This window comes from Solanum dulcamara, chromosome 6 (genome assembly GCF_947179165.1).
Source record: "Solanum dulcamara chromosome 6, daSolDulc1.2, whole genome shotgun sequence".
Classification (NCBI taxonomy): domain Eukaryota; kingdom Viridiplantae; phylum Streptophyta; class Magnoliopsida; order Solanales; family Solanaceae; genus Solanum; species Solanum dulcamara.
In genome coordinates, this window is record NC_077242.1 from 15,907,392 (window position 1) to 15,922,333 (window position 14,942).

Genomic DNA, 14,942 nt, shown 5'->3' on the forward strand with positions numbered 1-14,942 from the left:
CAATATCAAATATACGGAAGCAATATTCAATAAAGCATAAGTCTTAAAATGAGAAAGCGACAACATACACATCATGAATATCGAACATGCCTCTGCTAACTCGACGGGGGCATAAGACAAGTTCCTAGCTCACCCATGACAATATAAAAGTAATGAAGAGTTCAAATGTCAACATGAAAGTAAAATGTTACGTCCTCAAAATATGAGGATTCACCACCAAAGTACAACTATAATAAGTTCTAGCCACAAATGGGAGGATGAGTATGATCGTCGAACCCTATATTATGATACAATGTAGGAAAAAGTATGTGTTAGTACATGAAAAGCACTAAGTATGTGAGAAGTATGCATGATCAATAAATATAGCACATAATCAATATGAATCATGGGATGCAAAACCAATATCATAAAACATGAGTAAAATCATGAAAAGGTTACAACATTTATCTGATTGGTCAATGCATCAAAACATCATAGTCAAAAGAACTTACATATGTGGGAGATAACTCTATCTGATAATAAGACCATGCGAGCTATTATATAGAATCTGATGATTCCCACACTGAGAAGGGGGAGGCTACTTGCCAAGGTAGACCCCGTATATCATAAACATGTATCATATGTGGATCCACTAGCTAGGTCGCATTGGCAAACCTACAGTTACAACATAGTTAAGGGTCTAGATATTGCTACTAAGAACTCCTTAGGTCGAGTCCCCACCTCAGAGACCTCTCGGTGCTAAGTCAACATCCCACGAAATGCATATCATATCATAAATCATACTTGACATAAATCATAAGTTTTTCATAATCATAATTCATAAAACATGTTCATAAGATTAACTCATTGTCATGTGATTCATGTAATGTAACGACCGTGAAGGTCATTTTGGAAAAATTTCATAAAAAGACTATTTTACCTCTTTTTGTAGTCTCCTCAAGTCATATTTGATTGATATCTGATGTCAAATTCGTGATTTTTTAAAATAATTGAGATTTTTGGTAAATATTAAGTTTTAGAGGTTTAGAATGACTCAAAAGTGGTACTTGAGTAAGTTGTCAAGTGTCGCACGGAAGTCTTAGTGTGAAGTCTAAGTCCGTGACAACGTGGTATGAGAGCGAGGTTCTACTAAGGGATATGGCAAGTGAGGGAGACATCAACGCCACTACCGCCACCAACGTCAAGCAAGATGTTGGAAGGAAGCACCGCAAGGGAAAGAAGAACCCTAAGAGAAGTGAGGAGGTGCCATTTGAGCCTACACCAAGCGAGGCCCTAACATCCTACTCACCCTCGACTATTGAGGTTAGTGACGATGAGCGAGGTGAGGAGACCGTGGACGTCACGTCCGGTATGGAGTGGATTGCAAGGGTGGATGCTGCCCGGCAGACCGTAGAGATATTGGGCAAGCGCTTGAACAAGTTCTAGGCAAGTTTAAGTCTCTAGAGGAATTCACCCTTGAGGAGAACGACAACATCTAAAAGGAGTTGGAGGTGCGCAAGGCTGCCGAGTACGAGATGAAGGAGGTGATCACTTTCTTGGAGTGTCAGCTCATGGACACGCTAAGCACGATGGAGACCATGAAGGCCGAGATGGCAGCACTCAAAGGAGACATAGATGCTGGGAGATGCATGACGTCCAGTATGGACTGGGAGGCCAAGATTGAGGCTCCTAAGCCACCAATGTTCAAAGGTGACCGTGATGCACAAGAGGTGGAGAACTTCCTTTGGCACTTGGAGAATTACTTCAAGTGTAACAAAGTGAAGAATGATGAGATGAGGATCAACAAGGTCGTGCTATACCTTTCGGAGATGGCCATATTGTGGTGGAAGCGCAAGGAGTTCGAGATTGGTAAGGGTCTATGCACCATCAACACCTGGGAGCAGTTCCGGGATGAGTTCAAGAAGGCCTTCCTCCCCAATAATGTCATCTATGAGGCCAAACGCAAGTTCCGAGAGCTGAAGCAAATGGGTAGCATACGGGCTTATGTGAAGGAGTTCACTACCCTTACGCTTCAAATTCCCAACCTTACAGATGAAGATATGCTCTTCCACTTCATGGTTGGGCTGCAGAGTTGGGCTAAGATAGAGTTGAAGCGTCGCCAAGTCAGCACTATCGATGAGGCCATCACACAAGCCGAAGCTTTGACAGACTTCAGACATGACAAGCATGACCTAGAAAGAGGAGATAAGACGAGAGGTGGTTATGACCAAGGTGGGGGATATTGTGAAGAAAAACAACCTCATCCCAAAAACCATGACAACCTTAAGTCCAATGGTAAGAAGGCTGGACGATAAAGCGATGCCGACAGAAAAGCACAGAATACGAAGGGGAATGGATGCTACATATGCGGAGGGATGCATGGTTATGCAAGGTGTCCTGAACTGAAGAATCTTGGTGCCATCCTGCGGGAATGGAAGGGGAAAGAGGCACAAGGGAAAGATCAAGGTTCAGACACAATGCAATTGGGCCTGATTGTACTATGCGGAGCTATCGCAAAGCAATCAGGAAAGCCAAAGGAGTACGGCGCACAATATGTAGACATCATGATCAATGGACAACCTGCTCGTGCAATGGTTGACACAGGTGCAGAGACCAACATAATGACCAAGTCAGCAGCTATGAAGTTGGGGCTAAGTTACAGTCCAAGTGATGCCCGCCTCAAGATGGATAATGCACCCCTGACACTGGTGTGCGAAAACTCTCAAGAAATAGATATCACATTGGACAAGTGGCGAGGTAAGACCAACTTTACCGTCGCTTCCTTAGATATCTTTGATATCATCCTTGGGCAGGAGTTCTTCCAGCGATGCCACATGGTGATCGACCCCTACCTCCAACAACTCATGGTTATGGAGCAAGAGGGATCGTGTATAGTACCCCTAGTCAAGATGCCGAAGACGGAAGGACCAACCCAACTTTCGGCCCTGCAACTTGAGAAAGGCCTAGAGGTGGGAGTGCTGACGTTCATAGACACCATTGCGAGTTTGAGTGAAGACAATGGTGCTAGAGAGGCATTGCCACCTTGAATGAAAAAGGGCGTGATGCCGAAGAAGTTACCAAGACACTTGCCTCTAAAGTGCCAAGAAGAACGGAGGCCAGTGTTGACTGAACCAAGAAGGAATAGGGACAATAGGCCACTGCCACTTTCCTCATCCACTAGAAGGGACAATCTCTGGAAGAGGCCACATAAGAATGCCATGAAGACTTGTGGCAGTTTCAAGACTAAGTCTGAAGGCTTTTGTAGCAGTAGTGCGTCGAGGTAGTCGCCACATCAGGTGGGGGAGAGTGTCATGACCTGCCACTTGATCATGAAGACGGGAGAAAGATCTAGAATCTTGCAGAGGTTAATAGAAGGCTCTAGAATGTCCAAGAAATTTTTTGAAGAAGGTAGAAGAACCTAGAGTCTTGGAGAGCTTAGTGGAAGACTCTAGATTCTTGTAGAAGCTTGTAGAGAAGTCTTGAAAGACTTGAAATTCTCTAGAATGTGTAGAGAGTTCTAGAGTAGGGACTTTTTTGTAAATATGGAGGGACTTGTATAGTAAATTTTATTTACACTTAGACCCCTTAAGAGTAGTATAAATAGAGGGGACATTCATTTGTAGAAAACCATCTAGAAATCAAGCAATCAAGCATTCTTCCAAAGTAATACAAAAGTCTTCTTCATAAAAGTTCTCTTGTCTTTCTTACTATATAGCGTTCCCTTAGCGATCTAGTCTTAAAGGCTTACTTGAGCTTGCAAGATCATGAAAGATTAATGAGTAAGTTATCAAGTGCCGCACGGAAGTCTTAGTGTGAAGTCTAAGTCCGTGACATAGTGCCCAAAAAAATCACTATGAGTCTATACTAAAGAAGTTATATGTTCACAAACTCATAAAAATGCTATTTACTTTTAATTTATGATCCTTGTCGATTTATAACTATTTTACATACTTTGAATAAAATTACTTTATAAAATTTCAAATTACTGCAGGTATCTCTTTAATTTACTATCGATTAATTCTTCGATCAAATTTCCTTCCTACTAATAATATTTTCTTTAAAATTATCTAATCATGTGACTATTTGTTTTAAGAAATAGTTGTGAACCTGTGAACAAGACATGTCTAGTATATCACTACATTATATCAATTATATAGTTAAAAAAAATATAATATAAATTATACTGTATTTCTAAAATTAAAATGTCTACTTTGTATCTTGATTTTGACATAACATGCAAGAGCTTTGGAACCAGTGCTTTCTATAAATCTTGCCCCCACCATTGAGAAATGTTGTAATTTGAGTCTATTTTCTGTGTAATTTGACATGACACGTACGAATATCGTGAAATGTGTATTTAAGTCTATTTTCTGCCACAAGTTTTGATGGGGACGGACGAAAGAGTTGGGATTGTCAGTTCCTCATCTACATTTTTGTACGTTTCACCATTATTTTCGATGAATACTAGCCATGGATATATATTTACTATATTCAAAAATAATTTTTAATAATAATAGTTTAATTATTATTAAAATATATTTTTTTAGAGATAATTAATATTTTTTATAAATGTCTCTAAAATTTATAACGATATTAGATTCAATGACAATTAATTAATGTGTGTAAAAAATTTATATTTTTTATTAATATACATTTATTATCACTAAATTAAAGATGTTTTTGTTATTGTGATTCTTGATAGTAGGTGACTATGTTCCCCTAAATTATTTATTTGTTTAATCACAGACATAGTAGGTCAGTTTTTATACTTTTCCATTGACCACTTATATGGACTTTTTCAGTTGTATTTTTTTAATATATACACTAACGAGTAAAGATTATGAAATATGTGCTTTATATCATTAAAATGCTTTAAAATCTTTAAATATAATATATTAATAATGTTTGTATTAATAATTTTGATATTAGGTATTATAGGCATTGTTTTTTATACAATTTTTTATTTGATGCATTAGAAATGACAAGTGACATAATTTTTGTAAAACCTTCGCACTCTTTAGCTTTGGAAATTGACAACTATCTTTAGAGGGGTTTGAGTTACGGGATAGTTATGTCAATGAACAATTTAATGCATGAATTCATAATATTAATAATACACAATAGAATATACAAAATAAGATATTAATAATACACAAAATTAGTCATTTTTTCAAACCACACACTGCCAAACCACAAGCTTATTGATTTGCACATCGGCAATAATCATTAAAGTTGATTTGATCAAATTAAGATCCATCCATCCCTTTAGTAAGTGAAATAAACAAAAACATGAAGTTACAATGCAAGGGCTTATTTCTTCCAACAAACTAGAAGGATCAAAAAGACTAATTAGAAAAAGAAAAGGTTATTAATTCATAGTGGATGAAAGGTTAAAATTCTTGATATGCTGAATGAGTGCAGTAAGATTGTTCCATGAAGATCCACCTTCATTTGTTGCATTCTTAGCCATTTTGCCCATAGCCATTACTCTATCCCTAATTTTCATAATTTCCTCAGAATCAGTAGTGATCAATCGCTCAATTGCTTCTCTAATCTTTGCGCTTCCTATTACTGGGCCCGTGATCTCAATACCACTATTCCATATATCTATCCCGACCTTGACTCCCAATCCTAGAACCTCCACTACCTTCTCGTTGTAGAATTGATCAGCATAAAGTGGCCATGTTATCATCGGCACACCACAAGTGATGGCTTCAAGAACCGAATTGGTGCCACAATGAGTCATGAACCCACCTGTTGCTGAATGTTCCAAGATCGTCAGCTGTGGGACCCACCCTCTAATAAACAAACCTTTTTTGGCCTTGCCCTCTAAATTACCAACTGGCAACCATGTAGCGGTTTCTTCATTAGGCCTTAACGCAAATATGAAAGGAACATTTGAAGCATCCAAAGCTTGGGCGATTTCATTGAGTTGGCTCTCAGGAAATCTAGCCATACTCCCGAAAGATACGTAGAGAACTGATTTTGATTTCTGACTATTCAACCAATCTACAACAACGCCGTTGTTATGGTCAGCAATTAGTTCCTTGCTACGGATTTTGGATGCAAAATGGGAGATAGGACCAAAATGCCAACATTTTGGTTTCTTTAATTTCTGATAATAGTCAACGTATGCAGGTTCTAGCTCGTAAAAGGTATCATGAACAATGCCATAACTTCGATCCTCCGAATCTCGTACTTGGTCAAGTATTTCGTCAAAATCATTCCTTTTGTCAGCAGGCTTTCTCAGATCCTCTGTAAGTTGGGATAACTTGAACTTTATCTCATCAGGTAAACCAGGAACCGCGAAACTTTGAGATTCGTCTAGTTGAGGCTGCTTGTGAGGTTTGTAAAGATTAAGGTTGTGCACAATGCTGTAGCACATGTAGGAAGACAAGTTGTACAAGATACGAGGAATGTTAAGCTCCTCAGCAATATCAACGGTCCAAGGGTAGTACATATCAGAAAAAATGCAACCAGGACGGAGTTCACGAATTTTATCTTCCATTGGCTTCTGTAGAAGAGATAAAGCATAAAATATTTTTGGGGGCATTTCAGGTGAAGTGGCAGTGTTGAAGCTTTCAATTCCTTCAGGCAGGCCAACTTCAGCGGAGGGAAATTTAATAGTTATGATAGAGATGGAATGTCCGGAAATTTGGACATCATCATCAATGGTAGATTGGAAAAGTAAGGCATTATGTGGGGTTGTGAGGATGGTCACTTTAACACCCCGGGAGGCGAATAGCCTTGCGGTGTTAACTAATGGGATGAAATGACCAGCGGACAAGTAGGGAAGGAAAAGAACATGGAGGAGTCCGCCATTATCTCTAGTTGCCATTTTTACTACCCTAGTAGAAAGAACAGTTGCAGTTCCCAACTCTAATAGCTTGGTCTGTTGCCTTGAACATCATGTTTGTATTTATAGACTATTGAGTGGTTAGCTTAGTGACACTTGGAATTTTATTTTTACAGTTTTTTTTTTATATATATATATATATATATATAAATGTGATTCAATACATATTTGACCGTTTTGCAGAATTTTAAAAGAAATTGGAATAAGCATGTATTTATGAAATTATAGAAATTTGGGAATTAGTTCATTTCCCATGTATGGAGAAGGTTGCTCATATATTGAACACTGTAAATAATAAATAAATTGATAAAAAAAAATCAATTTTCAAGAAAAGGATAAAAATGTCCAAAATAAAACCTGTTTATTGTGTGAATGAACATTTGGGTCATTGCAGCTAAAATTGTTGTGGCCAAAAGGATTTTCCCAATTACATATCTTACACTTATTTTTTAAGATGTAATATTAAACATCAATTAATAGGAATAGAGTGATAATAGTCAAATCAATTACTCTCTTCATTTCATATTAAGTGAATTTTTGAGGAATTTTTCATTGTTCAAAATAATTGAATTGTTCAAAATTCAAGATAGATGTTTAAAGTTTTTTCATATTTGTCCTTTCATTTATTGAAGTTTTATATTTTTTAGGAGATAAATCACACTACTTGTAAAGTTATATTTATGATTTTACCAAGGGCAATAGTGGAAATTATGATTCAAATTATGTTCTTGAATGTTTTTCTTAATATATGTGTATTGCATCACAAATTCACTTAATATGAAATAGAGGGAGTATTATTTTATTAATGAATGTTTCAAGTCCAATTATGATAAGTAAAAGTGAAAGAAGTGAGTATTTTATGGGATTAACTAAAAAGAAAAATATGTCACATAAATGGAAGTAATTAATACATTTTGTTTGTCCCATTAGAAACAATGATTGAAAATAATATTTTATCATAACATTCATATTAATTGATATTACTATTAAATCTTTAAAAAATAATTAGAAAAAATAAGTAACTAATGTCAAGCGTAAAATATAAAAAAATACTCAATATTTTTTTTTAATATTAAAATTAATAATAAAAGTGAAAATTTGTTTTTAAAATAATAAAAAAAAATAAAAGTGAATAAGAAGAGTAATAGTTCGATTATAAGTGTTTGTTTGATTTAATTTATTTTAAGCTTATAAATTGCTTTAGATAAGTTAAGTCAAATAAATCAAATTATTTATTGAACTTATTTTAAATATAAAACAACAATTAATCAATTAAATACTCAAAATAAAAATAAAAATAACTTATAAGTAAACCAAAATCAACTCTAATACCAGTGAACGAGGAAATAATATTGTTGTAGCATGTGGTTTGTTGAATATTGGGAGTGGCCGAGTAGGGAATGGGATCCATTAACTTTATTTCTGCGGCAATGCAGATTTACTAGCATTAACTTTATTTCGTACCAAAGTAATTTGTTAATATTATTTTTTAATTCAATTTTTTTTTTAATTGAAGACAGTCACTAAATATTTGGATAATTTTGAAAAAAAGTTATTTAATATATCTTTAAACTTCAAAAAGCTCATTTGTTTTGGATCCTTAAAAACAAAAAAGTCAAACATATTTTTAAATTATGTAAAATTGAACAAAACTATTTTCAGTTAATAATTTGTTCTAAAAAATTAGTTGTCGTGTTTGGTCCAAAATGACATTTTCTAAATAAATATATATATTTTTTCGTTGCTTCTTAAATACATTCTTTTTCTAGTAATGATATTTTAAGTTAAAAATATTTTTCTTACTTCAATTTAGAAAAGATTAAGAAATAAAAATAATTTTATTTAATTAGAAACTTTTTTATGATTATCTAAATGAAAAGTAATGATTGAGTCAATATGATGTTATATATATAATCAATATTATTAGCTAAAAAAGGAAAATTGAGTTATTTTATTTTATTTGGGAAAAAATTATTCTTTTTATTTATTAGTTAAAGTGATTTTAAAATAAAAGAAACAAGAACTGAGTTATTTAATAGTAATATTTTTATTAGGAATAGAATATATATTCAAAAAGAAACTCCATAATATATTTATTGGAAATAAGGGTATTTTTTTTGTCAAACTATTAGCAGTAGAAATATTTTTAGATCAAATTATTGACGATAGAGATTTTTTTGGAACAAATTATTTTTGTAATGCTAAAGGTATATATGAACCATTTATGTAATGATTGTTATGTTGAAAAACGGATGAGAGTTTAAAATTAATTTCATCTTTTTAGAAAAATTAACTTTTAGTAAAAGAGGAGTCGCCACTTAATTTTTAAAAAAAAATTAAGAAAACTTAATTTAAAAGACCTTAACAGATTTAAGTCTTAAAAATTAGAGAAAAAAGGGCACAAGGTTCATATTACTATTTTAAGAAGGTTTTAGCACTTAAAATAGCCGCTAACATGCGGTTGTCCGATGATTTAAAAATTATCTAACTAATTTTGAAAAAATGCGTTTTAACAATTATCGAAGTATTAAACAATTTAAAAGAAATATAAATTTTAAAACATTTAGGAAAGTTTATAAGAGAAATAGATTTGGTATAAAGATAATTTAATGAAGGAGGAATAATTTAAATAAATCATTTAAATGAGACGAAAACGATCATAAATATTATACCCTAGATAATGTTAGCTATTACATAAATGAGAACATATTTAAATCATATAAGCAAGTTTAATATGTAATAGTAATAATAGTAGTATTAGTAGTAGTAGTAGTAATAATAATAATAACAACAATAACAATAATAACGATAAAAATAATAATGACAACTATAACACCAACAACAATAATAATAATAACAATAGCAATAACGATAATAATAAAAACAGTAAAATGAAATATAGATACTAATAATAATAATAACGAAAATAATAATAACAATAATAATAATAATAATAATAATAATAATAAGCAGTAAATAAAATATACTAATAATAATGATAATAATAACAATGAAAATAATAATAATAATAATAACACTAACAGTAAATAAACATACTACTACTTCTATTAATAATATTAATAACGAAAATAATACGAATAATAATAATAATAATAATAAAGACAATGATAATAATATTATTAATAATAACAGTAAAAGTAAATAAGAATACTACAACTACTACTAATAATAATAACGAAAATAATAATAATAATAATAATAATAATAATAATAATGATAATAATAATAATAACAAAGAAAATAACAATAATAATAATAAATAATTAATAATAATGACGAAGATAATAATAATAAGAAGAAGAATAATAAAAATGATAATAATAATAAATAAAATAATAATAGCACTAATAATAATAATAATAATGATAGCGAAAATAATAATAATAATAATAATAATACTAACAGTAAATAAAAATACTATTAATACTAATACAATAATAATAATTTTTTAAAAAAAAATGATAACAATAATATTAATAATGATGATAATAATGATAAATAAAATATACTAATAATAATGATAATAACAACGAAAATAATAATAACAACAACAACAACAACAACAACAATAATAATAATAATAATAATAATAATAATAATAATAATAATAATAATAATAAATAATTAATAATAATGACGAAGATAATAATAATAAGAAGAATAATAATAAAAATGATAATAATAATAATAATAAATAAAATAATAATAGCTAATAATAATAATAATAATAATAATAATAGCAAAAATAATAATAATAATAATAATAATAATAACAGTAAATAAAAATACTATTAATACTAATACAATAATAATAATTTTTTTTAAAAAAATGATAACAATAATATTAATAATGATGATAATAATGATAAATAAAATATACTAATAATAATGATAATAACAACGAAAATAATAACAATAATAATAATAATAATAATAATAATAATAATAATAATAATACTAACAGTAAAATAAACGTACTACTACTTCTATTAGTAATATTAATAAAAACAATTAGTGATAATAATAATAATAAAAATAATAGTAATAACAGTAAATAAAATATACTACTACTATCACTACTATTACTACTACTACTACTAATAATAATAATAAACGGTAAAAACAATAATGATATTAATAATAACAGCAATAATAACGATAATAATAATAATAGACAATAAAATGCTAAAAATATAAGTAAGCGAAATTGAGTCCGAGTGAGCTCATCTTTTTTTGTTTGCTATTCAGTAGGTCTAAGATAACGGTTCCATGTGAGGGGATGATGATTTCATCGAGTCTTAAAAAAAACTCGAATTTCTTAAAGTCCCAAATCAAGACTCCATTTTTGCTCCCAAAGTGTTCATGCAAATAAAAAAAATGATGAAATTTGCAAGATAATATTTTAGGACAACATTTTTATCATAATGAAAACGGAAAATAAAAAAAAATGGAGTAAATATTACATGTTGCTGGGCAGTGAACGGAGATGGCTTGGTCACGAATCTATCTTTGCTCTTTAAGTAAAATCGGATATAGCAGAGAGAAAAACTTAAAAAAAAAAATCTTAAAAAAAATATGCAACTTTGTCTTTAAAAAAAATTTGTTTGCCTCCTCCGTTTCTGTCTATGCCCGCCCTCTTCTTAGAATGAGTACTCGGATATATATATATAGGAAAATAATAGGGAATAATAGATGATTAAAATAATACGGAGTGGGTAAATTTATAAAATAATGCGGAACGGACAAAAATATAAAATAATATGGAATGGCGAAAAATATAAAATAATGCGGAATGGGCAAATAAATAAAATAATGCAGAACGGACAGAAATATAAAATAATATGGAATATACGGATAAATAAAATAATACGGAATAAATAGAAAAGAAAAAAATGCGGAAATATGTACATATATATATATATATATATATAGTACAAAGACAAAGGATTATTTATTATTTTATATTTTTTTATCTTATTATTATTATTAAAAAAATTCGGATGAATATATATTTTAAGAGGGGACAAGAGGGTATGGGCGGGGCACGTGGATATTAATATATATATTTCATTTGTTTTTTAATTATTCTGATAAAAAGAAAAAATAAAAGAAAATAAAAATAAATATATATATATTTTATATTATTATTTATTTTTTAAACAGAGGACAATGAGTGATGGGTATTATTAATATAGGTATGGGCGGGGGCACGCGTGGATTTAATTAATCATTTAATTTAATTTATTTTTTAAAAAAGAAATAAAAAAATAAAAATATCGGATGAATAGTATATATATTTATTTTATTTTTTATTATTCATTTATTATATTTTTTTAATTAATTGTTTTGTTATTATTATTATTTTTTATTATTTTTTAAATCGGATTAATGATTTTTATTTGTATTTCTTATACAATTATTTATTTATTTATGATTATTATTACATATTTTCGAAAAGAGGATAATATATATTATTTGCATAATGTAGTATTAATGTTGGAATTAAAATGTTGTTAATATAATATTAATTATGTGTTATTTAGGGGAAGAAATAAAAACGTAAAATTAATCAATTAATTTATGAAATAATTATTAGAAATAAATAAAATCTTTTTATGAGTCAATATTAAATATTACTAAAAAAGGTAATAATTATACAAACTATATACATTATCTTAAGACAATAAAGATGAAAAAATTATTTCAAAATAACTTGAAAAATATTTCGAGTTTTATAAAAATCTAATTATTTCAATTTATTTGAAGAGGCTAGAATAAGATGGGTAAATGTCAATTAATTAACAAGTTTCTTAATTTTGACAAAGTAGAATAATTAATTCAAATTTAAACTAATTAACTTGAAATGTGAGTCTATTAATTAGGTCAAACTAATTAACAAAATATTTATAAAAAAAAATCTTTCTAAGACAATTTTCGAATAAATGATAAATATGTATATACTAATGGTCAAGAATTATTTAATATATATATGCCAAAATTATTTTAAAATAATAATATATACATATTTCGTTATTATATATATATTCTTTTAATTTTTAATTTTTAATTTATTTATTTTTATTTTTTAAATTATTATGTTTGTGGAGGATCAAAATTGGGTGTCAACAATAATAAGATAATTTGTTAGTCACTTTTATAATAAGACGCATATCAGATTTAAATTACAAAAATTAAATAATATATCAAACCCTTTTCCCTTTTAAAAATAAAACTTAGTTATCTTTTTCTATATTTTGGAGGACCAAAGATTGATAATACATTAAAGCAGAGAAGAAAAGAATATCTATTAGTAGATTAAGAGATTTATTTTTTAAACTAAAATATCTCATATAGAATAAAATAAAAGGTTTAAAATTAAGTTATTATTAAGTATCTAAAATGCAAAATATCATAGCAAAGTATCACTCACCTTTTAAAATAGAGTTTACGTTTCATAAAATAATTCTTTAATTATTTTTGTAATATTTAAAATTATATTGTCTATGTACAAATAAAAGTGAAGCAACTTAAGGAGTTAGCGGCTTAGCAGAAACCCTAGTTCCAAAGGTAAGGTAAGGTAGAACAACAACAATGGCCGTGCCTCTGCTTAACAAGAAGGTTGTGAAGAAGAGAGTGAAGAGGTTTATTAGACCTCAGAGTGACCGAAGAATCACTGTCAAGGAAAGCTGGCGCAGACCCAAGGGTATTGATTCTAGAGTGAGGAGAAAGTTCAAGGGATGTGTCTTGATGCCCAATATTGGATACGGGTCAGACAAGAAGACTCGCCACTATCTTCCCAATGGCTTCAAGAAGTTTGTTGTGCATAATGCTAGTGAACTTGAGATCCTAATGATGCACAACAGAACTTACTGTGCAGAAATTGCACACAATGTTTCCACTAGGAAGAGGAAAGAGATTGTCGAGCGTGCTGCCCAACTTGATGTTGTCATAACAAACAAGCTTGCTAGGTTGCACAGCCAGGAGGATGAATGAGCATTTTCGCTTTAGATGAGATCTCTATATTGTTTTAGTGTTTGAACTTGTTCCTTGTGTTTGCTTAATTAATACTCTGTTTTCCCCGAAGTGGATTTTGACTCATCCTATTGGTATTAAATGCTTAAATTTTCAGATTTTAGTACACCTTTGTGGTGACAAAAAAAAAAAAAAAAAAAAAAAAGTGAAGCAACTTTAATTTAATTTTTTTAATATCATCATGCCATCTTGACCTGTAACTACCAACTAGAAACAAACAAAAACAGGAAGAAAGTAAATGGCATATACATCTTTTTGTTGGTTATGGGTCCATTAATCAGAGACAAATGGATTATTGTATACATCCGCTCCGCTATAGCACCTCAAAAATTTCAAACACGTTCGAAATTATGTTTGACGGGAATATTTTAAAAATAAATCTCCATTATTTTCTTTTTCTATTTTCTTGAGGATCAAAAGACTTATTTTTATTAAAGAGAACCCAAAAAGATTGATATATAGAATATTAAAACAGAGAAGAAAAGATTGCTGGTACCTTTATTAATTTGATATTCTTAGGCGACCGAAAAAGATAGGTTAGATGCTTAAAGTTGAGACAGAGTTTGATAGTGCCATTATTAATATTATTTTCTGAGGATCTAGAAAGATTGGTGGTAAGTTAGAGGCTTCAAGCCGAGACAAAGTAGTTGAAAAATATCACACATAGGAATCATTATACAATTCTACTGCTTGCTTGATTTATGGACAACAATTACAAACATATAATACAAAGTAAAAAGGATATGATATACTACTTGTTTTGAAATTGACTCATATATATCTCTACTGTTATATAAATGACTCACAAATATCCTTTTCTTCTAACGGAAGTGAAAAAGTTAATTTTAAATTAATTTTTAATATTTTTTTGTTAAAAAATAATACATACAGGGGTATATTTGATCCTTCTCATACATAATTTATGTTTTTGACTATTTTTATTCAACGACTAATTTGTATTTATTATTTTGATGGTCAAATTTATTTTTCTCACTACTTTTATCGTAAGATATATTATACATGCCCCAATTTTGTTTTATAGATACAAAAACTA

The 14,942-nt window shown here is 29.7% G+C and overlaps 2 protein-coding genes across 2 annotated transcripts; one reads left to right on the top strand and one right to left on the bottom strand.

Moving 5' to 3' along the window:
• Nucleotides 1–5,177: 5,177 nt before the first annotated feature.
• LOC129892488 (solanidine UDP-glucose glucosyltransferase 1) lies at nt 5,178–6,881 on the bottom strand. Its single transcript, XM_055968064.1, has one exon. It carries the CDS (start codon nt 6,815–6,817, stop codon nt 5,348–5,350), a length of 1,470 nt encoding a protein of 489 aa, XP_055824039.1. The 5' UTR covers nt 6,818–6,881; the 3' UTR covers nt 5,178–5,347.
• Nucleotides 6,882–13,368: 6,487 nt separating this feature from the next.
• On the top strand, nt 13,369–13,994 carry LOC129893217 (60S ribosomal protein L32-1). Its single transcript, XM_055968714.1, has one exon. The coding sequence runs from the start codon at nt 13,448–13,450 to the stop codon at nt 13,847–13,849; it is 402 nt and encodes a 133-aa protein (XP_055824689.1). The 5' UTR covers nt 13,369–13,447; the 3' UTR covers nt 13,850–13,994.
• The last annotated feature ends 948 nt before the right edge of the window (nt 13,995–14,942 follow it).